Source organism: Schistocerca americana, chromosome 2 (genome assembly GCF_021461395.2).
Source record: "Schistocerca americana isolate TAMUIC-IGC-003095 chromosome 2, iqSchAmer2.1, whole genome shotgun sequence".
NCBI lineage: Eukaryota > Metazoa > Arthropoda > Insecta > Orthoptera > Acrididae > Schistocerca > Schistocerca americana.
Window position 1 is genome coordinate 888,142,496 of NC_060120.1, and position 27,990 is coordinate 888,170,485.

The following is a 27,990-nucleotide window of genomic DNA, read 5'->3' on the forward strand; positions in this document are numbered from 1 at the left end:
CAAGCAAAGCGAAAAAATGGATACATCAATGGTTGAAAAAAGAGAGACGTGTTTCATGTTCATTAGCTCACTGAAATCCGATGTCTCTCGCGGCTTAAGAAAGATTTTTAGAGATGTCACGGGAAATAGCAAACAAAAATGTTAATTAGAGAGAAAATTTCAATTGACAAAACGTTAGGAGTAACTGAAATTTCTGGTGACAGGACGGTCTTTTGAATGATGTTTAGTGCTATAATATCAGCAAGCAGAAGCAGTATAATTGCATCAAAAGCTGCAGAGCACTTACATCTGTCGTGCAATAATGTCTTTAGTTACTTAATGAAAAGTAAAGAAATTTCTTTTGTGTTTTGTGATTATTATTTCACATGTGCGAAGAATAATGCTACTGTAGAGAAATACGAAAACACAAAAAGTAGGGATAAAGGTTTGAAGCGTATATAGATTTTGATCAGCACATAATTAAGTATAGCTATAGGTGTGTGCCCAGATTCCTTAACCATTTGTGATAATTTTTTGAGACAATCACGCATTTTGTAGACTAGTAGTTATTATATAAATATAGAGGTACCAGTTTTTCGTAGCTGCAGTGTCAAATAATGCTCTGATTTAAATCGACAAGATAAATTCGTGTTTTAATATTTAAAATGACAGGAATATCTCGGAGAATAATTTGTAAACCACAGTTCGAAGTGAAACGTAATTAATATTGTATAAACTTAAGCCATCTAAGAATCTTGTATTTAAATAAATTCAATCCATTTAGTCTAAGGAATTAGGTTTGTATTTTATATTAAATGTCTAGTACGAAGACATGCATGGATGCATTTACTGCTATTTCAGGTGTATTTTAATCCCAAACAATACTTTCTCCTTGTCTGCAGACCAGAAAACGTGGAGTATTATTTGAATAATTTACTTTATTCATATTAAATACCACAATGTCCTGCCCCTTCCTCGGAAAGAAAGTAAGCACAGAGATCCGTGTTTCCGCCAGCATGACGCTCACACAACTTTTGAAGCAGGTGAGAGGGGAGAAGCGACATTGTACCTTCTTCTACAGACTTGGTAAATCCTTCCGCGAACTGGTTGTGTCCGCCAAACTTTGGTGTAATGCCTCATCTTCAGTTATCCTTACGAATTTCCTTAATCTTAAGCAAAATAGACCGGTTGTCGTATCACTTGTCCTCGCCTTCTAGAGTTGGAAAATTTTAGTCGGTTCTGTCACCTAAGTGCCTTTTTCAGACGAACAAGGACATACGAGAACTTTATGTCAATCTTCGTTAAATATTAACGCGAATAATACTGCATTCTATCTGTTTTTTGTGTCATTGTTTACCAATCTGATACTGCAGTTTTTCCTTCAACATTTTACATTGCGCTGTACCTGTGTGCAGAGGGTGTACCCATAATGAGGAGACGCTATACACAGCATTAGCGAACAAGCGGTAAATAACGTGAAGAAATCTGATCCAATCTGTTTTCATGGTAAACATGTTATGTTAATCAGAAACGCAAAGAAAAGGAATGAGTTTTGGGTACTTGGTTCGTTATAAGCAACTGTATGATGAACTAACTATAAATAAATCAAAGAAAACTGATGGAACTCCATTTAAGATCAGTGATTTGAGCCTCTTACGTTTTGAGGAGTAAATAACCGTTGAACTGGAAAACTGGCCATTTTAAACCCAAAAATGTCGTTCTGCGTTAATAACTGGGAAGTTAAAATTTTACTAACCAAAACAAATTATTTGAAGAGCCTGATTTCTAATAATATGGTTCCTGGACTCTATAGTAGTTTTATTTCAATAAACTTCGTTAGTTGGGTTTGCAGATTAACGACTTTAACGTCTTTTTCTTTTGTAGATCTATTTAGATTTATAGTTCATATTTTAATTCCTCGCAGCAAGTTTTTAAAACGATATTTTTCCATTTTGCAGTAAATTCTAACAAACAAAGAATTAACATTACTCTTCGCTCAATTTTAATCCTTCTTCTTATCATTTAATATGTACCGCCTGACAGAAATTAAATGCTAATTGACATTTAACTTGGATAGTAACAGTTACTGAAATCAGTATGATAATTAGAAACTCATTTCCCTTTAATTTTAATGCGTCAAATAGAACTACACGTTTCAGCGCTATTTAGCACGCGGGGCGTGTGGCTGGCGCTACAACCTATAGTTCTGTTTGACTCCCAAGGATTGTGTGTCTTTTAATTCTTTGTTTCTCTCGCTGATTTTGACGATGATTATATCCTACCATACGTGGATTACCATGCGCTGTACGGGCTCGTCGTCTGACTGCATTTTGGAGATGCGTTAGTGATGATGCATGGTTCGAATCGGATACCCATCTGTTGCTTAATCAAAAGTTCTATCGACAGATGACATGTTTTTAACCGCACTTGTACCTTGGAATTTGTGTTATGTTTCTTGAAGATATACCTCCAGGGAATGAAACCGCTCATCGTACGTGAAAACACAATAAAGATCTATTGCCGATTTGAACTTCCACTCAGTTTTAATATTGACTGCTTTACCATGTCTTGTTTTAAATTCTTTGATTGTCCTTCAAGTTATGTATAAGTTTTTTAGCTGTGGCTGCCCGACCTGTAAGGTTATTTGTACTTCAAGAACTCTTACTGCTTTTAATAGAACAACTTACTTCGAGTGCTCCACGGGAGACACTGTCAGAAAGATATCTGACTGAATCTCCCAAACAAGATGATGCTAAGCCTACCATTTTTTCCCATTAAAATACGAGACAACTGGAAAGGCTGTGATCAACTGATCAATAATTTCTGAAATACTGTGGTAACAGAACTGTAGAGCCAGGACATCAGAAGACCACTTCCTGTCACCAGGTTTGTAGGAGCTACTTTGAGTCAGAGGGTACGTGGTCGAGGGCCACGACACCACCAGTTCACATTTTTCTTGAAAGCCGCAATTGGAGGCTCGTCCGGGATTTGTGTCCTGCAAAGTGGTAATTCCTTTGCTCTCTGTTATTCAGCGTACTATGCGAAGTGTAAAAACCTTTGCAAAACTAGGAGAGATGTCTGTAGAGTGAACCTGTCACAAAACACAGCGTGAGATCGGTTTTTTTCCGCTAGTAGGTTTCTGGAAATAGTGAAATTACGCAGTAATTTTCACAATTAGCACATGCCGTCGATAGAGGTCGTAATCTATCGCGTTAAAGGCAATTTGCGTGGGGGCTCAGAGTCTAAGTAAGTTGAGTGCGGGGAACAGTAGCGGTTAGCCCGTTTAATGGACAGCGGTATCGGATGAAACATGCAGTAACGGGCGACAGCTACGGTTACATCAGGCGACTTCTCCAGTGGCGGACGCAGATCAACAAGAGTACGACGGCAGATTCTTCGAGTACTCCAGGGCAGCCTCCAATGTTGACTTACACTAAAACTGATGGCATCACCGTGGTAGAGGGAACCATCTCAGATCAGATAAGTGCCTGCGCAAATAGTGAGATAGTGTTTGACTCTGAAGCTCAAGCTCCACTTATACATCTCGCGAATATAAAACAGTCACCTGAAAACGGAACTTAGCCGGTTAGTCCGAAATCAGAGCGCGAAAGTGTGACTAGTAGGAACTCAGGCAAGGGAAATGAATGCGGGGGAAATGTGGTGTCACCGCCAGACACCACACTTGCTAGGTGGTAGCTTAAATCGGCCGCGGTCCATTTAGTACATGTCGGACCCGCGTGTCGCCACTGTGTGATCGCAGACCGAGCGCCACCACAAGGCAGGTCTCGAGATACGGACTAGCACTCGCCCCAGTTGTACGACGACTTTGCTAGCGACTACACTGACGAAGCCTTTCTCTCATTTGCCGAGAGACCGTTAGAATAGCCTTCAGCTAAGTCAATGGCTACGACCTAGCAAGGCGCCATTAACCATTTTAAGATAAAGTCTCACTTGTATCATCAAGGAATGCTGTATACAAATTATGGATTAAAAGTTAAGTATTATAGCAGCTACGTACTTTTCTTGTTACCGTTTATTACGTATCCTGTTTCAGACCTCTATCTAGCCTACGTGAGATTACGCGTGCCTTTCGGCTACTTCAGTGTGGCGTAGCTGTCTTGTTACGCCACAACAGGAAATATGATGTATCAGCTAATGCAAATGATCCATGGAATGGCAAATAATATCAGTACAATTCGAACAGATATGGGTACAATGCGAACTGAAATAGGTTCTGCCGTGAAAGATGAAGTTGAAAAAATTATGGGTAACCTTGAAAAAGCAACTGATGATAAATTAAAATGTGTCCAAGTGGATATGAGGAAAATTACAGACGAAGTTGTGATAGTAAAATCTAAAATCGGATCAGTGGAAAAAGGTCTTGGGGAAAAAATGGATGAGATACAGACAGAATTTGGGGGCAAGGTAAGCGTCTGTGTAAAAGCGCAAGATGCTCATAATATCAATATGAATTTAGCAATTAGTGACATTGCCAATCGTGTGAAGGAGAGAAAGAAGTGGGCAAAATTAAAGATAGCATAGAGTCCAGTATCACTAGTGAAAATGAATTTAAAAGACAAATGCAACAGATAAAAAGTGGTATAAATTCGTTAGCCTCCCAACAGGCCACGGCGGTTATAAATATCCCTTGGGCAAATACCGGATCTGTGAAATGTTACACAAATGACGGAAGATATCACCCACTAATTTTCTTGGCTGCATGTAGGACGCTTCTGTTCAAAGCACGTTGGACTAAGCGAAAATAAAATACGAGTATGTTAAACGGCATTTGGAGGGAGGCCCACAGTCTTGGGCAAATGTTAAATGTAGTTCGTGCAAATCGTACGAAGAATTAGAAAAGAGTTTTTTTAATAAATTTTGGATCGAGGATCCAAAATGAATTCTTGAACAGGCCGAGTTACAGATACGGTAATGGGACGTTGAGAGGTTTTTGCAAGCGCGAACTTGGCAGGTTTATGCATCTGAAAAATCCGTTGGGGGCTTTAGCGGAAATCACCAGGTTAAAAAGGCGATTACCCGAAGATTTGCAGTGTGATCTTGCCCATAGTCCATGTGGTTCCGTGGACGAATTTCTTGAATTTGTAGAAAAATTAGAGAGGGCTTTGAAGTTCAAACCTCAGAGCAAACCGGGTGGTAGTAATCCAAATGGGAATCCAAATAATCACCACCAAAATTATAGTCATGAGAGAAATGAAAGGAATTATCCGGGAGATAGTAGCTAGAATGAGTAGAATGGTCGGAGAACGAACAGGAGTGATAACTTCCGTGGACGGGATCCGAGTAAAGAATGCAGATTTGAGGGGAGTAATTCGGGAGAAGTGCAGTTGCATAACAACCGGTCGGGAAACATGTTTGCAACATCTCAGATCTGGGGATGGCGATCTAAACAGGCGATGAAAAGGACTGGAGATAATGGTAATGGTAGAAATGTTGATAGGTTTGGAGAAAGGCAAAAAACTTGTAATATGGAGTATGCGAAAGAGGAAGGCTATATATATGTCGCTGTTTCAATAAAGGCGAGCGCGAACGGCGGAAGCATACATTTGTGAGAGATTTAAGTAAAAGTAATGGGAATAAATTTGCGGAGAATGATGTAAGTTATGAATGTGTAATGAATGAGTGAGTGAATGGTGACGAATGGAAAGATTCAGTGGTTCAAAAATAAGTTGAAGAGGAGAGGAATTTTGTGAAAGTAAATTGTGTGGAGAGTTCTGAAGAGGTATTAGCAAATAGTAGAAATTGCAATAAGGAAGGTGTTGTAGTAACAAGTATTTGTTGAGTCGGTGAAAAGCGTAGATGTTATTGAAGGCGGCGTAGCTTTGGTCTCACCAGCTGCAAGTGAGGGTGATTGTGTTTCGGCGGAAAGCGTCAATGTTACTAATGGAGGCTTAGCATTGGTCTCGCCAGCAGTGGAAGTTAAAAATGTATCTCCGGAGGTACAAGATTTCTGTTTCAAGGAACACAGTAACGGTAATTCATGTAATGATGTAAAATCTACTGGTATTGATACTTCGAAGGAAGGAATTTACGCGTTTCATATTCATGAATGTGTTGATCTGAAACGCTTGTCAGAGTGTGAATGTGAGAATGTATGGAAAGTAGAATCGGGGTTAATCTGGATGAAAAGTGTGTAGAAATGGCAGTGTGCGCTGATTTTCGTCCGATCACAGCGGAACGTAGGAAGTTTGGAAGTCCCAAAATTGTACGACAATATAGCAGCAATCTGTGTAATGTAGCGGTAGAGGAGAAAGTTGTGCACGACTCACGTAAATTTAATTTGTCGACGGAGGAAAGTAATGTTTCTGATGTGAATTTATGTAGTGATTTGAATGGTGTATCAGCAGATAAGGTTGCTGAGATGAATATTTATGGTGATGATGGCTTAGGCATCGAGGTATTATTTCAGGAAGATAAATTGTTTAACAGTGAATTGATGTTAATTTTGATGAAGCTGCAAGTGTCGATATTTTGGAAGGGAAAAACAGTAAAGTTGTGCATGCTGTGGGTAGTGAATCGGCGAAATGTGTGGAAGAATTGACAGAAAATTTTGAGAGGCCTCAAGTAGATGGTGTGGATGGGGACGATTTGTGTAATGAAGTTCGTACAGATTGGTATATGAAGGAGGAGCGTGATTCTGGTGAGACTGATTGGCTTTGGTACGGTAGAACGCTAAGGTCGTTGCTGTCGATATGTGGAAACGAGAGGAGTATAAAATGGCTTAGGGTATATAGAGAAAGGGCGTAAGTGGAAAGCTGTTCTAATCTGTAATTAGTGGTAGTAATTTTGGAGGGATAATTTATATGTTTTACTTGGGGATTCATGAGTAATTTGTTAGTTTTTTGCGGCACTGTACATGTGCAAAAGGGGGAAGTTTAGGCGCTGAGGGTGCGTGGAGGTCAGTGACCTCGTGGACTTATGTAAAGTATGTATTTATTTATCCTGTGTATAAGAGTGTGGCAAAGAATTTAGTGGTCAATTTGAAGGGTATTAAAACGGTAATTGTAAGTGCACGCAATTTTAGGTGCGTGTAGGTAGGAAGGATTGATTAAAGTCAATTAAATAGAACTTATGGGGATTTGAGCTTAATGAGATTCAGTCGACTGTCTCGTGACTTTGTTCCTAAAGTATCGTTTTCCGCTGGAGGGAATCTTTTGCGAGAATCCTGGTTGGTTTTGGGAAATGGTTTGTCTAGTGGTGTCTACTTTTGGTTTTCGTTGTAGATAGATTTGTCACGATAAACGGTGGAACTCGGAATTCGGAGGCAGACACGATTTTTGCGAGGCATTTGGCCAAAAGACTGATGTGAGTTGATCACTACTTCGTGCTAAAATCCGTGTGAGCGTGCGTAGTGCGACGGAAAACCTAGTGCAAGGAGGCGCCTTAGCGCTGAGTGAGTGGCACAAGAAGTGCTTAGAAAATCGCACGAAAGTAAAAGTGCATTTAAAAAATTTTAATTCTTGCCCAAAAAATTATTTATGCATAACTGAAATGTGGGCATTTATTTTATATGCTGTATCGTTCATAAGTTGTGCTAGTTGAAGTTCATTGGGAAATTCATGCTAGATTATCCATAACTAAAATGAAGGCATTTATTTAATATGCCGTTTCGTTCATAATTTGTGTTCGTTTAAGTTATTTCGAAATTCATGCTGCTCCCACACCACCACAAAAATCTTGAAAATACTATTGGCCTGGCGTTTTAATCACGTAATTCTGTTCTTTGAAATTTGTTTTATATGTCCACTACTGGCCATTAAAATTGCTACACCACGAAGATGACGTGCTACAGACGCGAAATTTAACCGACAGGAAGATGATGCTGTGATATGCAAATGAGTAGCTTTTCAGAGCATTCACACAAGGTTGGCGCCGGTGGCGACACCCACAACGTGCTGACATGAGGAAAGTTTCCAACCTATTTCTCATACACAAATAGCAGTTGACCGGCGCTGCCTGGTGAAACGTTGTTGTGATACCTCGTGTAAGGAAGAGAAATGCGTACCATCACGTTTCCGACTTTGATAAAGGTCGGATTGTAGCCTATCGCGATTGCGGTTTATCGTATCGCGACATTGCTGCTCGCGTTGGTCGAGATCCAATGACTGTTAGCAGAATATGGAATCGGTGGGTTCAGTAGGGTAATACGGAACGCCGTGCTGGATCCCAACGACCTCGTATCACTAGCAGTCGAGATGACAGGCAGCATGGCAGTAACGGATCGTGCAGCCACGTCTCGATCCCTCAGTCAACAGATGGGGACGTTTGGAAGACAATAACCATTTGCACGAACAGTTCGACGACGTTTGCAGCAGCATCGACTATCAGCTCAGAGACCACGGCTGCGGTTACCCTTGACGCTGCATCACAGACAGGAGCGCCTGCGATGGTGTACTCAACGGCGAACCTGGGTGCACGAATGGCAAAACGTCATTTTTTCCGATGAATCCAGTTTCTGTTTACAGCATTATGATGGTCGCATCCGTGTTTCGCGACATCGCGGTGAACTCACATTGGAATCGTGTATTCGTCTTCGCCATACAGGCGTATCACCCGGCGTGATGGTATGGGGTGCCATTGGTTACACGTCTCGGTCACCTCTTGTTCGCATTGACGGCACTTTGAACAGTTGACGTTACGTTTTAGATGTGTTACGACCCGTGGCTCTACCCTTCATTCGATCCCTGCGAAACCCTACATTTCAGCACGATAATGCAAGACCACATGTTGCAGGCCCTGTACGGGCATTTCTGGATGCAGAAAATCTTCGACTGCTGCCCTGGTCAGCACATTCTCCAGATCTCTCACCAATTGAAAACATCTGGTCAATGGTGGCCGAGCAATTGGCTCGTCACAATACGCCAGTCACTACTCTTGATGATCTGTGGTATCGTGTTGAAGCTACATGGGCCACTGTACCTGTACACGCCATCCAAGCTCTGTTTGACTCAATGCCCAGGCGTATCAAGGCCGTTATTACGGCCAGAGGAGTAATATGCAGAATCTATGCACCCAAGTGCGTGAAAATGTAATCACATGTCAGTTCTAGTATTATATATTTGTCCAATGAATACCCGTTTATCATCTGCATTTCTTCTTGTCGTAGCAATTTTAATGGCGAGTAGTGTACTTGTATGAACTGAAGGGTGCTGGCAAGCCAGAATGTTCAGAAGTGGAGGTGTGTGAGATAATGGGCGAGTTGCAGCGCCCTGGGAATACTCTTTAAGTTCAGAGTTGGCGTGGCCGCGCGAAGCCCTCTTGGGGGGGCCCGCGGCTCGGCGGCAGCCACGTGGTGCCGAGCGTTAGCCGGGGTCCAGGGAGCGCATGGCTGGGAATTCCATGCTGACGCTGTGACAAGGACTGTACTTTGTGTCGATGAAGGAGATTTGTATGCCGGTAGTGCCAAAGACTGCGGACTTTGTGAAACATTACAGGCGGACATTTCACAGTTCATATAGAAATTAATAGCAGCCAGATGAATCATGATATCTCAAAAGAAACATAGGTACATTACCATTATTTGCACGACGCTTCTGATGGGTAGTCAGATTTTCAATACCTTTATTAGTTTAAAGTTTAGTATCTGACAATAAATTATACAAGTAACACCCAGCAAGGAATTTCTAAAATCTAAACGGCTCATCCGATTTTGTCAGTCGACGTGTCTTTCTAAAGCTGTTAGTGTAGACCTAAATTGGTACAAATTGCGGGCATGTAACTTGAGTAGTACATGAATTATTGGAGGTCAAAGTGGCTTATTACTATCGATCGCGTCAGGCCACAAGCACTCCACAGTTACACGAAAAAACTGTAGCAGCAAGCTTATAAATATATTTATTCATCTATGTCTTTGTTTATATCCGATATATACTATGCATGAAGAAATTGGTTAAATATTTACTGTGTTTTAGAAAACACAGAGACATTAGGCTACTGGCCTACCTTTTGCTTGCTATTTCTTTGATATATGCTTATTTGATTTGTTTATTTATTTAATAATGTGTGCTAGAGCGTCTTTATGATCCAGCCATGGGGATATTTATTTAATTTCAAGTTATTTAAATGTAAATTCAGTACTTCGTATGTGTTTCAAAACGTTTGTGAGTGTACATTGGCTTAGAGGCATGGAGGGAGTGCTGTAGCCAACCACAGCGCTCGTTACTATGGGAGGCGATTACCGAAGTGAATGGAGGGGCAGCTTGGACCGGTGAAGAGCGAGTGACGGTCGCGCATGAGATATGGAGGTGCTGGACGCGATGGCGCGACGGACGCACGGTTGCAGGAAGACTTGGACAGTGGGGCAGTTTGCGCGTGGTCACGTGAGATAGAAATACTTCGGAGAGCCGACTTGTGATATTTCTGTGGTTTCTACAGTGAAGACCTAGTATGCGTTTAGAAGTGAAATCTCGCGAGTTATATTGTTGTTCATAACTAATTACGTAGACTAGGAATCTATTGTTTTCCTGTTATTCGGCTTATATTTTATTTAATTACTAAACCATCGACACCAATAAGTGTTTTGCAGAAATATACCGCATTCTTAAAAGTACTTCTACTATCGTATTCATCATTTAAAGTCGTTCAGATAGCACCTGCGGATTTTATTTAATTGCAATATTTCATTTATAAATTACTATGTTGCAATAAACATTCGCAATTGCCGAGTGATAGGAACGTTTGACCATTCGATTCGTGTGTATATTCATATGGTACGCTGTAGACTCAGTAGTATTTGGCTTGTAATGCGGCAACTACGTATCCCAGCTCCTAGACAAAGAAACCAGCCAATAGTTTTAATATTTCAACTTTGAGTCAGAGGGTACATAGTTGAGGGCCACACCACCACCTCACCTTTATTTGAAATCCCGCATGTACCATCGCACTTTGCCTCAGAACAACGTTTATTAATACCCTCATTGAAGTTCACAACACTTACAAATCCTTGATGTTACTAGAATTTTGTTTGTATTTTTTCATGTGAGTGAATTTGCTCACATAACTGCTCACGGCGTAGCAATCTATGTACAACACTGTACATGAAATTCTTAAATTACATTTGAAAATCATTGCAAAGGCAATTATGCTCTATCAGAAGTTTGGTATAGCCCATGATCAGTAATGATTCACTTTTGAAATCAAAGGCTTGGTTCTTGCTTTCTTGATTATGAGATAGAGTATGTATGCAAAAGCTCCCTCAGCTACAGCAATGTATCCTCTTCATTTCCTGGAGTTTCACAGACTATACTTTTACAATTTTCCCATCTTCGTAAAAATTGTAACTCATGACTAACACCATATAGAGCACATAGCAAGTTCTACCTTTTTAACCAGGACTCTTAGAGTAAAGTATTTTTCCTTCAACACTTCAAATGTTCCATCTCATCTATTAGGAACTTCTTTCTTGAAATTATTCATGTAATTTAATTTTTCAGCTGCACTCGTTTAAAATATTCATCAGACATTGTTGCACTATAGATTTCTACAGTGTTTGCTCTCTGAATCAACGGTACACTTGAGTTTATATCACTCCATTGCAGATCCGTTTTCAAACTGGTCCAAAGAAATAAACTGTAAACTTAATTCTGCAGCTGACGGTGACTGACATTTGCAAAAACCTGGAGCTGTTCGAGCATTTCCACCCTCACAGTAGAAATATTAAAGTACTTGTAGATTTTACAAATGGTATTCTCTGTGTCAATGGCAGCTCCTCGGTGGTCTGCCGTTTGGCAAAGTCGCTTATCATAGTGAATTTCTGCATCTGCAGCGCATATCTTCGCTAGGGTAATCTCCCATCCGTCTCTGCTATGCTTGCATATTTTTCTTGCTGCGTCAAGTGCCCTTAATGCCACCAGGAGGCATCCAACCTTGCAGTGGTCAGTGCTCACAATGACAGAACGATGGCTTTCACAACCGGATGAGATTGCTGCTGGTAAACCTTTCAGGGTGTTGCGACGTCGTCCACGAAACTCTTCCGCTACTAAAGTGTCGTCCAGAACTCTGTTGGACATCTGCAGAGGCGTTGTTCCTCCATTGAGTCGGCAATGGGGCAACAACGTCTCTGAAGGTGTCCAGCGCAGTACTGGACGAGACTTTCGGAATCGAAGAGTTCCGTGGCCCACGACCTTATACCCCGAAAACTTACCAGCAGCAGTGGTCATAACATTTTGGCTGATCAGTGTATGTGCATAGGGACATCCTAACCACTGCTGAAAGGGCAGGTTAGTGTCATCGACGAAATCGTATACCGCTGCCACGGCAACACATGCGAGGCCACTACAATCGAACTGGCAGTAGGATCTTGCCTGACCAAGGAACAAAGTTTGCTAGTAATACCATTCTGCCTTAATTTTCGGATGTTGCAAATCTGGACTGGGGAAATGAGTGGCTCATGATAAAACACTGTATCAAGACCTTCGAAGATTCACCAATTAGCGAACGCTCATATAATCGCCAGTTGAACGGCAGATTATCCAGGAGGAAGTGGAGAAGATGCTGCAAGATGACATCATTGAACCTCCAGAGTCCTTGGTTCTCTCCAATGATACTTGTGAATAAGAAAGACGGCACATGATGTCGCTGCAGCGACTGCCAACGACTGCACTAAATCACCAAGAAAAAGTCTGTCTGCTTCGATATTTTAAACGGATGACGTGTCTTCGTTACCTGGAGACGTTATCGTTTATCTAAGACATATAAGGCGACTGACAACCATGATGAAGTGTGCTCAGATTTCAGGTGTCCACCTAATCCGGATAGCCCAAGGAATAAAAATATTGAGACACATAGTGAATGTTGAAGGAATCATTCCTGATCCAGATAAAATGAGTAGTCAGAGATTTTCCGACTCTTAGTCACTATCATGATGCGAGATGTTTACCAGTAGTGTGCTCGCAATATAGGCGATACATAAAGGACTTCCGTGCCCTTCCAGGAGCTATTTCAGGGAGAGATAAAGTTTTCCTGCATCGAGGCGCAAGACAAATACTTCCTTGTCAGTAAAGAAGCCATGACATCATTTCCGGTTATAGTACTGTGTCACGAGACAGAAATTCATTCGGGCGATAGCTGTTTTGAGGTAGGTATAGTTCTAATACAAATTGAGGAAGATGCTGCAAACTGAAAACGTACGCTTCCAGAGTACAAGTCCGAGAACAACTTGTAACGACCCTATCACACGCTTCACCATTCGTAAAATATACCGATTTTCGATCGTCTTATGAGTTTTCAGTCGTGTCATCTATGACACTGCCTCCACCTTGGCTATCTTAAGTTACTTATAATGTTGGACTTGAAACTAAAACAATATAAACCTCTTGAACATCATTTTTTCGTAAGCTGCGCACTTTTACCATACTTAACTGCATAAGTAGCTCTTTGAAAATTAGTAGGCAATCTTGCTTCGCCCAAAGCATTTAGTGGACTAATTATGGGGTCGCTGTGCATCCAGGTTACACACTTCTTACCTTCATTATCGTCCTGATCGGTGAAATTTTCCACTACAGCGGAATGACAGCATACAGTTGCGCAGGAACATCCTCCTGAAAACTAATGTATTGTCTGCTATAAACGGTCGCCACATCCTAAAGTGACGAATCTTGGAAAAGTCGGCTTGTTCGTTCAACTTAGGACAGTTACTCAAACTTTTTTTTCATGAATGTGATTAATATTTATTCTATCAAAAGGAAACCAGCAGACTTTATATTACTTCGAAATCAGGTATTACTTTAAGAAACTTGTAAACAAAACTGAAGAGAGCAGTGGTCTTTGGGTATCAGCTACTTTAATTTGCGAACTTCGAGTGGGAGAATTTAATCATATGAAAGTCAAGCAAAGACTGCTACAATGTGAGCCATCAGAGTTCTGATACTCCTTTTCTTACATTATAACACAACGCCATTGCTTTTAACGGTGCAACTTTGCAGCGGAAATTATTAAAATTATGATTTGATTCAAGCAAATTGAGGTGCTTGAAACGATTTGCTAATGCTTGTTGTAGATCACTGTCAACATATTAACTCAAAACTACTTTTCACAAAGTTTGATAAGACGTGAGTCTCGTTCTCTACATTGATTGCTTTGTCAGATGCAGCACAGATGAAGATGTGATGCTGAGGAAAACGCGCATATTCTTCACGTCTCGACGGTAACCATACAGTAGTGGCGACTTTCTTGTGCAGAAGTGCTAGTTATTAGGCTACTTGTTGCAATCCCCCAGGCTGTGGCTAAGCCATGCCTCCACAAAATCCTTTCTGCCAAGAGTGCTAGTCTTGTAAGTTTCACAGGAGAATTTCAGTGAAATTTGGAGGTATTGGTAAAAGTAGAGCTTTGAGTCCGGGTTTTGGCTCCTGCTTAGAGCACTTGTCCACCGAAGGCAAAGGTCCAGAGTTCGAACCTCGGTCCGGCAACCACAGTTTTAATCTGCCAGGAAGTCTCAATCGTACTTGGGTTAGCAAAAATACTCAAGTCTTGCAGAACGCTCCACGATGTGACCACCCACTTTTACTGCCAGCGTGTTACTCATAGTCCAGTCTGTCTGCAGCACACCTCTTACTAGAGAAAAGGCGCTTCCAAAACGGAAAATGACACTGTCCAGTGGGTCAGCCTACTGTTCATTTCCCATTGTAGAGAAGAAGATTACGAAACGAAATGACAAAGGGGAGGCACGAACGACCTCAGGCCTAATCGCTGACACACTTCTTTTGCAGAATACTATGCACTGCATAATAAAAATTTATAATAACCTTAAGATTAACTCAGACGGTTCACTTTTCATGTTCGTTTCTATACATACGACTAGAACAATAGATGAATACACAATATCAAATCATCTTATACAGGCTGATTACAACTCTCTCTGTATAAATGTCATTAAATAGTCATGCATCCAGGCCAGAGGAGATGCAATCTCATATTTATAAGGGGGTCATACAGTCAAGTATTTTGTACATTTGACTCGACTTTGAAATCATTGAATAACATCACTCACACTCGCAACCCACGAAGTCTAATTTTCTTTCCCCTACACGTTTTGGACGCCCTTATTTTTTTTTCATGAACTGGGATATGGTCGCGGATTAAAACAGTGATATAGGAACTGTAGAATAAATTTCTTTTATTTACATCGATAATCAAAAAACTTTTGGTTCTTAGACTACCGGTTTCGGCCAGCAATGACCGTCATAAAAAAATGCATCATACAGTTTTCGATGCTGCAAAATCACTAGCAGTCTGCACTGTGACATAATGGTGCGGATTTTTCATCGTAGGTAACCGAAACATCTTCCCTTTAATAATTTATTTACATCACTTAAAATCATCGTGTGGCACTATTACAGTTAAAAAGACATTGTCTCATATCTTGTTTTGGTTTTAGGGCACTCACTCCCCCCCCCCCCCCCTCCCCCTTGGGAAAACAGAAAGCGAAAGCTAAAGTAAACTTTATCTTAACATGAACTAGCCGCCTGAAGATGACCCTGTCGGTTCGAAACCAGTAACGGCGCTATTTAAATAAATAGCAATATAAAATTGGCTGGTTGCTGTTGTCTTCTATGTAAGAGTCAACATATAAACTCCTGGAAATTGAAATAAGAACACCGTGAATTCATTGTCCCAGGAAGGGGAAACTTTATTGACACATTCCTGGGGTCAGATACATCACATGATCACACTGACAGAACCACAGGCACATAGACACAGGCAACAGAGCATGCACAATGTCGGCACTAGTACAGTGTATATCCACCTTTCGCAGCAATGCAGGCTGCTATTCTCCCATGGGGACGATCGTAGAGATGCTGGATGTAGTCCTGTGGAACGGCTTGCCATGCCATTTCCACCTGGCGCCTCAGTTGGACCAGCGTTCGTGCTGGACGTGCAGACCGCGTGAGACGACGCTTCATCCAGTCCCAAACATGCTCAGTGGGGGACAGATCCGGAGATCTTGCTGGCCAGGGTAGTTGACTTACACCTTCTAGAGCATATAAAATAAATAAAAAAATGTTATTTTAAATATGTTAATTATTCTATCTGTATGATGGTGATTGTGATTGCAATTGTATTTGCTTATCTGGAACGTGGACGTTTAATTATTCGGTATCAGACGCTTGACAATGGCTTTTTCGTAAAGGCAATGTTACTCGTAGTTGACCGTGAAATAAAACTGAATAATCGGACTTCGTAACTAAATCGTTTCCAAAGACTGCTGCGGTAGGTGCGGACTCATAATCTAAATCTCAATATTACAATAATTTGCCAGCCATGCCAATACGTCGTACAGAGGTGATTGTCTACTAAACATAAAAAGTTACACAGTTAGTTAAATCAGATATATTCAATGAATAAGCCTACAGTTCATAATCCTACTTACTTTTATAAATATAAATTCTTTACAGAATCGAGTGCCTAGTGTGGTTGCAACTCGCAGTATTCTTCTATAACATGAAATATGGCGGTGTGCCAGACAATAAAATAAAATACGTGCTTCTCGCACCACTTCAACCAGAGCTCTCCCTTTCTTAATCAAACATAAGAGTAACGTAATTGTGCTTTTGTTTTATCAGCGACACAGCGCTGCAGTTGTGTGCCATAGGCTTTATTTATTTGTCACTGATCATTTATTTAATTAATATTTCGCGTTTCCGAGGAAACTCACGCTCGGCATGCAAATGTGCCTTTATATTGCCCCCTGAATTGCGAGGCGAAAGGACACACCTGCGGGCGAGCAATTCACCTAAAGGCACAAGAAAATCTAAGTTATCTACAACTATTTACATGACTTACATTACACATTATACACATTATATACAAAATTTGAATGACGCGGGTGCGCCGTAAAAGTTCTAATGTTGGCAGATAGAGTGCGCGCATGCGCAGAAGCGTCTGTGTAACTGCGGCACTGCCGTTATATCATACAGTTAGATCACGCGGCACAGTATTGCAGATCATATTGTTCGTGTGCGCGCGTTTTTCAGTCGTTGCACAAAGAAAATATTCAACCAAGATTACATATGAAGACTACATTCTATGACAGGTAACTTAGTTTTAAATTTACAATATTTGTTATAACACAATACAACTTAGATTGTTGAATGTTCTTAGTTACATAGTATTGTTTTGAAATACTTCAAAGAAAAATGTCCGTATTTTTCAGGTGCGTTGACCTATACACATCGTGTCGTTATTACAGTTCATATTCATCCGCTGCACAATAATTTTTTACAGGTTAGTATCATCGTGGTAAAGTTTTTTGATCACAGTAACATCGTTGTATAACAACGTGATTAATACATAAGCGTGTCCATTTCTCATTTCCATTATAGTCGTAGTGATGCAGTTCGTTGTGACTAAAAGCATTGCTTATTACAGATCAGACGTGACCCATCGAGTAATTGGTCCACGTGCAGTTCGTTTTTTACATTCCGTGGAAGCTTGGTTGCAGAACCTCGGACGGCACATAGCTGGCGTCGATCCTTGGACAGTCCAGGTAAGAGTGTCCGTCACATTTCGAGAACATTTCATTCCCTGAAGTTCCAACCAAAATTCTTCCACCCGTCGTGTTGTTTTCTGGACAGGCACTTTGTGTCCATCTAATTCAGTTAACATCTTGAAGTTGGGTACTGTAGTAATATCACTAGACGATGCACGAATTATGCACTTCACATTTTCAGTTTTTTGCTGAATATAGCTCACCTAAATGTTCGTAGTTATTAATCAAGGAAATCGTTCATCGCGTTCACATAGATACGCTGCATAATGAATGGCATTAACAGATTCTTTCACATAGGTTTCCGCGTAGTTGCAGAGTTAGTAATGTTCGTTAATGTCCGTGAACAGTGGTTCACTATGCAGTGTCTTTTTGGCACTCGTTTTGTTCAAATTTTTACATAGTAACAGTTACACTATACATCAGTTAAAAAAATAAGTAATTATACATACACACGTCACATATTTTCTTAGCATAAACATAATATAGTTGCACATAAACATGTTTACATCATCATTACATCGCTATAGGTTATTACATTGTGTCACATTTGATTACATGAATTGCAGATATTTACATCCTCTTTAGCGGTTTTGCTGGGATATTATCGATGTTTTTTGTGATGTCATCTGAAATTAAGATAGGTTAGACACAACATTCATTACGTCAGTAGGCAAGACCAGGTGTTTTCACTACTCAATAAATATTCAAAATAGTAAGAGAGAGAAAATGTTCGATTCCTCGCGTTTTGTGCGTGTGTGTAGAGTGTCTGTGTGGCCTTGACTACTGATAGATGCTTTTCGTGTTGAGAGATGTGCGTCTAATCTATTTCTCAAAGTAAAAGATCGCTTCACAGATGACGTCTGTCAGTTCGTCAGGTGTCACACCAAGTCAGTGGTACCTTCAGTAACAAATGTTCCGTGACAAATTAATATGTCATCTACTGCTACGTAATCATAAATTTTACTTTAATATTCCGTCTTTCAGGTGGAGGCGCGCGCTGAAAGAAGAGTTCTTCTGTCTTCAACTGCGTCACTGGAACCGCTGAAATGAAAATTTCTATACTACTTATTATCTGTGTTGTAACAACAGAGTTTTTCGAGTTGCTTAGCAATATTTTGATGGGTATGACTTTGACATTATTCAGCATGAAATGCTCTAAGATCTCGGTGTGCGTATAGCCCAATAATTTTGTTAGTTCTAGGATGTTGTAACAGATACGCACCAGGATGCGGTATGTTAACAATTATATAAGGTCCTTCATATAGCAGACGCCACTTAGCGTTGCGTCGTTTGAGTGCTACAGATTTATGATGAGTACGAAGTAGTACAAGCATTCCTACCTCGAATTTTTGTTTTCTTTTTATTATGTTTCTGTGATGTTTGTTTCGTATTTGTGCGTGATGTGTCAATGTAGTCAATACTTCTTTTATTTTCTGTTCAGGTGTGATTTCCTTGTCTGACAACTTAGGTAATGGTTCTATCCACTGATCGTTCTGTTTGCAATTGAACATGATCTCGTTAGGTGTGTAATTCGTATCGTAAATATTTAAGTTATTGTGTACGTCTTCGAAAAGACTTAGGTAGGACACCCAATTAGTATGTTTTGATGAAATATAGGTCCTCATGAATCGATTTAATTCTCGGAAAAGTCTCTCAGTCGCGTTACGTTGTGGACTAAACCTCGAAATAAATATACTTTTAATGTTATTGTCCTTCAAGAAATTTCTCCATTTGTACCCAGAGTAGTATGCTGCATTATCTGACAGAATTGCTTTAGGTTTTCCCACGTGCGTCAGGTAATCACTTGAGAATCTTCGTATTATAGCATTTGCAGTGGCGGATTTTAAAGCATAAAGTTTTACATGTTTAGAAAATATATCGTAAAAGGCTAAGATATATTTGACGCCTCCAGAGCTTGCTGGATGCGGTCCACTGATGTCAGTACACAGAATTTCCAGGGGTTTACTAGGTAAAATAGAATGTAAATCTGTTTTTGTGGATAAATTCTGAGGTTTTGATTTTTGACATATGACACATGTTTTTAGTTCCCTGTAAATTTTTCTTCTCATATTGCTAAAATAACAGTATGTACTGAGCTTTGCCAAACACTTTTTCGTCCCATAATGACCCCAAACTAAGTGTGTGTGCCAAATTAGATTACGTTCAGACTCTTTGGGAATGCATACACACCAGTTAGTAACATTTGGATGTCGGCGGTAAAATAACACATCATTGTGTAACTTGTAATACTTAGTCAAAGGATGATTGTGTTTCTCTACCAGTAATGTTATTATCTTATACCAGTGAGGATCAGATTTTTGTAATTCAGCCATGTTTTTGCACATATCAATATAATATTGGTGATACTGCTTGTCTTGCATTAAGAGAATCCTGTAGTCATTTATATTTTCTAAGTCACTGTTGGTATCATTCATACCTTGTGGAAGTCTAGACAAAGTGTCTGCAATGGTGTTGTCCTTACCTCTTATGTACTTAATTTCAAAAGAGTAGTTCTGAAGTGTAACTGCCCATCGTGATAGTCTAGGATGTACAAGTTTACAAGTTAACAAAAATGTCAGGGCCTGGTGATCAGTGTAAATTACCGTATGTTTTCCAAATAAATAATAATTGAATTTCTTGAATGCCCATACTGTGGAAAGTGTTTCTAACTCAGTAGTGGAGTATGTACGCTCACATTCAGTTAGAGTGCGACTCGCAAACCCAATAATTCTTATCTGTTCCTCCTCTTTATTCTTTACAACTTGAAATAAGCAACAGCCCAAGCCAGTACGTGAAGCGTCACAAGTCATACAAAAATCTAAATTGAAATCTGGATGGCTCAATATGTTAGCATTCACTAAAGCATGTTTAATTGTATTAAAGTCATTCTGGCACTGTTCCGACCAGATCCAAACTTGATTCTTTCTGAGTAGATTTAGCAGATGTTTACTGTTCAAAAGTGGTTGTGGCAAAAAACGTCTGAAAAATGAACATAGCCCAAGGAATGATTTTAACTGCTTTTTAGTTCGAGGGCTAGGAAAGTTTTGATAGCATCTAATTTACTGGGATCCGGACGTATGCCCTGTGAATTAATGATATGTCCTAAATACTTTATCTCACTGCAACCAAATTTTGATTTTCTTAGGTTGGCTGTGACTCCAGCTTGTGCAAATTTTTCTAAAATTCTTTGAAGAGTGTCAACGTGTTCATTCCAAGATTGTGTAGCTATCAGTATATCATCTACATAGTGTGTGACTGTCTCAACTAAATCGTCGCCAAGCACGGTATCCAGGGCTGTAATGAATACCCCAGAGCTGACATTCAGTCCGAAGGGTAGAACACAAAACTGATAGGTTCGCCCCCCGAACATAAATGCAGTATATTTCCGAGAATCAGGAGTGATACCCACCTGCCAAAACGAATTAGCGAGATCTATTGTGGAAAAATATTTTGCATCTAGAAATTTCTGTAATTGCTCTTCTAAATTTTCAGGTTTTGTGTGAACCGGTAAAATTATTTTATGAATAGCTCGTGCGTCTAACACTAACCTAATGCTTCCATTTGATTTTTTGACAACAAGTAGAGGACTACAATAAGGTGAGGTGGATGGTTCAATGACCTTCCAGTCTAACATTTGTTTTAATTCTTGCCACACAGCAGGTCGTTGAGATAACGGTACGTTATATGTCTTATGGTAGAAGATCTTGTGAGGCTTAACTTCAATCTTGTACACATACGTGTTGATAACACCTAATCGTTTGGTAAAAACTTGTAAATATTTGGATAACACTTCCTGTAGTTTTATACGTTCATGTACACTGAGAGCTGTAGCTTCACTTATCTTATGATCAAGCAATGTTTTCAAGTCCATTAGCTCTGTGTCAGATGAGTGTGTTTGCATGTCTTGAATGTCATTGTCAAGTACTAACTGAACCTTGTACCCTGTACAGTGTTTGTCATGCTTTAGAGTTCTCCTGTCCAAATCAATAATAATTACACTGCTTTTATCATTTAAAATACATTTACCTTTGGAGAAGTCTATAATGCAGTCCTTCTCGCTCATAATATCTATTCCTAATATGCAATTTGTCACAAGGTTTTGTACAACCAGGAATGGCCATTGTACGGTTCCATTACCTATTTTAACGTTTACAAAAACTTGCTTCGTAACCCTACATGACTTATTACCTAGTGCAGTAGTTATTTTACAGTTTTGGGCAGGAAACTCAGGCACAGGTTCCAATTCACACATCTTTTTATAGAAATTAAAAGACAAAACGCTCACAGCTGCACCTGTATCTAGGATAATAGTAGTTGGAATCCCACCTACTACACCAGTAGTAGATGCCAAAACAATTTCATTTGTGTTTAAACGACATTGTGTACTGTCTTGTAAAAGTTCATCTGATATATTGTTATTGTGGTTGTATCTTATAAATAAAACAGGTAGTTTTTGTTTAGAATTACTCGGCATATCATTATTCTGTTGTTCAAGTGTGGTGTCAAATAACTGATTAACATTGAAGTCGCCCCCCCCCCCCCCCCCCAAGAATTCTTCAGCCACGACCTGGGGCAAAGTAGTGACTGTTTCTAGTTTGTTGGATTATCATTTGTACTAGGTACTGACACAGATTGAGGTTGTGCATCAGGTGTCATTTCTATTATATTCACATTCGGATATTGCCTATTATGATCTCCAAACTTTTGCGGTTGTTGTTGCTGTTGCGCATTATAACTTACCTGTCGGTCGTAAGGTATGCTCCAATTTTGTCCTGGTGGCTGCTGTGGTAAAGCAGAGTTTGAATGAAAGTACTGATCGTTACGAGTCCAACCTTGATGCTGTCTTGGCTCGTAGTTATTATTATTTCTATTTCTGTTTGTGTTTTTGTTATTACCTTTGTATCCGTTGTTACCGTTGTAGTTATTACCGCGGTGCCTTTTGTATGGATTGCCGCATGAAATGTTATTACTGTTGTAACTATTGTTTGTATTGGAATACGCGTGTTGATTTTGATCTCCGTACTGAGACGGCATGTGAGTTTGCTGTTTTTGTTGTACCGCGTATCCAAGTGTGGGCGCGCCAGAATTGTGTTGGCAAGCCTGCATGTTTTGCATACCACTAGTGTAAACATTGTGGCTGCTGTTTTGCCGCGCGAAGCGCTGATCTTCAAGTAACATGTCAACTGAATCTAAGGCTGTTAAAAAATAATCTGAATCGTCATCCGGGATATGTAGGAGTTTTTCTTTAATGTTGAAAGGCAATTTGGCCTTCAACGCACGGAGTATATCACGCGTTGCGACTGGTTCGTCTAAAAAATGTCCCATGTTCAAGTATTTTTCAAAATATCTGCGTAAGTTACCATTTTTACTGTTAAAAGTTTCAGGTTCTAAAATTTGTCTTCTGAGTCGCTCCTGGACGGATTGCGACCAGAATTTGTTCAGAAAAGCACGCTCAAACTCACTGTACGTGGTACATACGTCAGCTTGACTGTATGCCCAGACAGCTGCATCGCCTTGGATGTAACCGACAATATATGAAATCTTTTTCCGGTCACTCCAAGTGCGTGGAAATGCGTTACTAAAAGATTTAAGAAAAATCACCGGATGAATGGTTCGTTTTTCTGGGATAAAAATCTGAAATTGCCTGTGTTTCATTAAGCTTTCATCTTCCTTCGCATTGTGATATGGATTTATTCCACTGTAATTACTGGTATGTTCAGCTGGCGAGTAATTACGATAATGTTGCTGTGGTTTACCATGATAATAGCTTGTGTTTGTGTTTCCACATCGTGGTATGTGTTGTAGTCGTGGTGTGTTTTGTTCTTGTGTATTTGTCGTGTGCGGAATGTGTGTATCATACTCGAATGTATATTGGTTTCTGAACTGTACATTTTGACTGATATTTTCGTTACATTCAGACTGTAGTTGATCGGTGAATTGTCTCATGGGTGCAGTGACGGATTGTACTGCGTCACTGATCAGCTGTTTGTTATTAGTAATGTATTGCGCTACGGAGTCGTGCACAATTGTTGGTAAATTTTCACGTAAGCATCTATCAAAATGTTTGTCTTTGTTCTCAACCCAATCATGAAATTCTTTATTAATATTTTGAAAATGAGCTGTGGCATCTGATTGTAAGATGTCAGTCAGGTGTTGTTCAACATTGTCAAATTTATTCTGTACGTCAGTAATTCGTTTTTCAAGATTGTCATGTACTGAAGGATATGTTTGAATTTGTTCAGTAAGAACTTCACACGTGACATTAAGGTTTTTTACTTGTGTCTGTAAAAGCGCTACGTCAGTTGTAGTCTTTTCTTGTCTCGTATTGAGCTGGAAACATTTAGTACTGAGTTCGGTCATCTGTTTGGTCAGTGTGGCGTCCATAAGTTCCACACGCTTACATAAAGTGTCATTACCTATCTTGATTGCTATGAGATCAGATTTGATTTCGTCATTTTGTGTTTTTAACTGTTCATTTTGTGTCTCTAATTGTGCCTTTAAGGTTGCCATGTTTTCGGCGTTTTGTTTCATTAGCATTTGTAACATGTCGGCAATGTTTACCGTTTGCAAGGTCTCTGTCCCCGCCGCGTCATTAGACGTGACGTCATGCATTAACATGGGCTCTGATTGAGATTTTGAAATTTTTGTAGTGGACGGCCTATCGTCAAAATTTTCGTCAACACTTGCGTCAATGTTTGATGAATCGTCACTACCGGTTGCTGTCGTAAAGTCATTTTCTAACACTTGTCTCACGTCCGAGTCGGATTGCGTCTGAATAGTACGTCCTTGCTGTTCCATTTTTGCGTATTGTTTTCTAATTATTACCATGCCACACGTGATATATGTTTCAAGAAAATTTTTGACACTGATTTTAAAATAAAATGTAGTTGAGCATGAATCGCTCGTAGCAACAATGGCTGTCTGTTAATTTAAAAATATAAACTGAATTTGAGATTATTGGTAATGGCTGCTGGCCATGTTACATGATATCGTACAGAAGTCGGCCATATTGTACACTCGTGTATTGGTATTGTTGCATACGTTATTGTTTAGGGAAAAGTACTGAGAATGAAATTTATCACTGAAACTGTTATGCAGAAAAGAAACACTACAGAATTTACTGAAAAGCTAATACACTGAATTATACGTCTGGTCAAGCCTACCAATGCAAAGATGCTGCGTCTTACCTTATTTTGCTGGAAGTTTCATTGCGTCTTCCCGCAAAATTTCAGAATTGGAAAATATCTTCAGATTTTGTTGTCTCTCATACATTGACGTCCAGGTCCAGAAAGTTGATTTTTTTTTACATGAAACAAAGAGAACAATGTAACAACTGACAAAATAACAAGTCCTGTCACGGTCGCCAATATAAAATAAATAAAATAAAAAAAAATGTTATTTTAAATATGTTAATTATTCTATCTGTATGATGGTGATTGTGATTGCAATTGTATTTGCTTATCTGGAACGTGGACGTTTAATTATTCGGTATCAGACGCTTGACAATGGCTTTTTCGTAAAGGCAATGTTACTCGTAGTTGACCGTGAAATAAAACTGAATAATCGGACTTCGTAACTAAATCGTTTCCAAAGACTGCTGCGGAAGGTGCGGACTCATAATCTAAATCTCAATATTACAATAATTTGCCAGCCATGCCAATACGTCGTACAGAGGTGATTGTCTACTAAACATAAAAAGTTGCACAGTTAGTTAAATCAGATATATTCAATGAATAAGCCTAAAGTTCATAATCCTACTTACTTTTATAAATATAAATTCTTTACAGAATCGAGTGCCTAGTGTGGTTGCAACTCGCAGTATTCTTCTATAACATGAAATATGGCGGTGTGCCAGACAATAAAATAAAATACGTGCTTCTCGCACCACTTCAACCAGAGCTCTCCCTTTCTTAATCAAACATAAGAGTAACGTAATTGTGCTTTTGTTTTATCAGCGACACAGCGCTGCAGTTGTGTGCCATAGGCTTTATTTATTTGTCACTGATTATTTATTTAATTAATATTTCGCGTTTCCGAGGAAACTCATGCTCGGCATGCAAATGTGCCTTTATAAGCACGTTGGGTGGCACGGGATACATGCGGACGTACATTGTCCTGTTGGAACAGCAAGTTCCCTTGCCGGTCTAGGAATGGTAGAATGATGGGTTCGATGACGGTTTGGATGTACCGTGCACTATTCAGTGTCCCCTCGACGATCACCAGTGGTGTACGGCCAGTGTAGGAGATCGCTCCCCACACCATGATGCCGGGTGTTGGCCCTGTGTGCCTCGGTCGTATGCAGTCCTGATTGTGGCGCTCACCTGCACGGCGCCAAACACGCATACGACCATCATTGGCACCAAGGCAGAAGCGACTCTCATCGCTGAAGACGACACGTCTCCATTCGTCCCTCCATTCACGCCTGTCGCGACACCACTGGAGGCGGGCTGCACGATGTTGGGGCGTGAGCGGAAGACGGCCTAACGGTGTGCGGGACCGTAGCCCAGCTTCATGGAGACGGTTGCGAATGGTCCTCGCCGATACCCCAGGAGCAACAGTGTCCCTAATTTGCTGGGAAGTGGCGGTGCGGTCCCCTACGGCACTGCGTAGGATCCTACGGTCTTGGCGTGCATCCGTGCGTCGTTGCGGTCCGGTCCCAGGTCGACGGGCACGTGCACCTTCCGCCGACCACTGGCGACAACATCGATGTACTGTGGAGACCTCACGCCCCACGTGTTGAGCAATTCGGCGGTACGTCCACCCGGCCTCCCGCATGCCCACTATACGCCCTCGCTCAAAGTCCGTCAACTGCACATACGGTTCACGTCCACGCTGTCGCGGCATGCTACCAGTGTTAAAGACTGCGATGGAGCTCCGTATGCCACGGCAAACTGGCTGACACTGACGGCGGCGGTGCACAAATGCTGCGCAGCTAGCGCCATTCGACGGCCAACACCGCGGTTCCTGGTGTGTCCGCTTTGCCGTGTGTGTGATCATTGCTTGTACAGCCCTCTCGCAGTGTCCGGAGCAAGTATGGTGGGTCTGACACACCGGTGTCATTGTGTTCTTTTTTCCATTTCCAGGAGTGTATTTTGTACAAAGCCACGGGTTCAGAATGTCAGTTGTCGACAAAATAGTATTAAGCTTACCTCGCCAGGTACCGAGAAACGTTCACACTTTTACCATTACCTGCTTTCTGCGTAATTGTTGTGGTGTTCAGTTAATTTTGTTATTTCGTATAGGTCAGTTCAGATTGCTACGTGTGGTCTGAAATACGTGCGCAGGCGTCAGTCACGACCTACATTAATGATAATGTAACGTAGCAGCTTAGATTCAGAATATTGTTTTTGGAACGCCACGTATATTTTGAGCGATAGTATATGCGTCTTAAATATACGTAGCGTGACTGAATCTCAATATGCAGGCAAAAAGTTATTTATTATTAATGGAAATATTGCGCTCTCATTCAATGAATGAGAGAGTAATCTGCAACTAATCCAGCGATAATATAGAGCATGAAATGATTTCTTTTCCCAGAAATTTAATCTGATGTTACACAGAAAGAAAGAATGGTACAAGCACCTGCGTATTTTTTTAATAATTGCAAAGAATTTCTTTAACTTGATCTCTTTAAGAATTGAGTTAACTTTTAATCCTTTGAATCAACTGAAAATATTTCAAACCAGAGATGAAGCCTCACCTAAGCCTTACGGTGTTAAATTTCTAAATAAGTTTCGTAGTCAAAAATATTAACTAACTTCAAGGTTGAAAACTGACTGTAAAATTTCATAAAAGCACTTGGAAGTATTTTCCTTTGCGATTGTAGCTCACAAACGCTGAAATATTCTTTAGCACATGTAATGGCGTACTCAGCGCCACCGGTGCTGTCGAAGCCGGATGGGCAATCGAAGGCAATATTATTATTATCTTTAAATAAATTTCACGCGGAGGGAGGCGTATTTTTGAAAGGATAGGATACTTTCAATAAACAGTAAGTACTAACATTAAAGCTTATACAGACAGCTAGCTATACCTACATCGATCAACGAGAGAGGGAGAACAAGCAGGAGAAAAACAGAGAACAAACAGGGGCGAGCAACATGGCTCTTGTGTATATATATATTTCACTTAAAGTTGAAAGTATTGAAATATAGTATTCTTCATCTTTTAGATTAATGGAAAATATTTACAATATTTATCACATAATATTATCGGACTCAAGAAAATGATATAATATTACATGCATTGTTTTCTCTGTTTACATTTCATTCACATCAGTTGAATAAATTACTTCACACATTAGATAGACTTCCTGGTGACGCCACAACTTTTACAAGATGCAAAAGAAACCTAACGAAGACCAACCTCAACATTGAATATAACAAGAAATGTATGTCAGCATGGATAACATCAAACTACATAAAAGTGAAGATTAATTCTAAGGCCATTACCACCAAAGTAGTTGAAGCTAAATGTAAAATCGTGTGGTCCAGACAGAGATAAAAATG

At 40.2% G+C, this 27,990-nt stretch overlaps 1 protein-coding gene across 1 annotated transcript in view; it reads left to right on the top strand.

Moving 5' to 3' along the window:
- The first annotated feature begins 938 nt into the window (after positions 1 to 938).
- Positions 939 to 27,990, top strand: part of LOC124594524 (lactosylceramide 4-alpha-galactosyltransferase-like) — a 78,115-nt gene continuing 51,063 nt past the window's right edge. The window contains exon 1 of the mRNA XM_047132898.1: positions 939 to 1,022. Coding sequence (XP_046988854.1) covers positions 939 to 1,022 — 84 coding nt within the window. The remainder of the gene's footprint in view (positions 1,023 to 27,990) is intronic.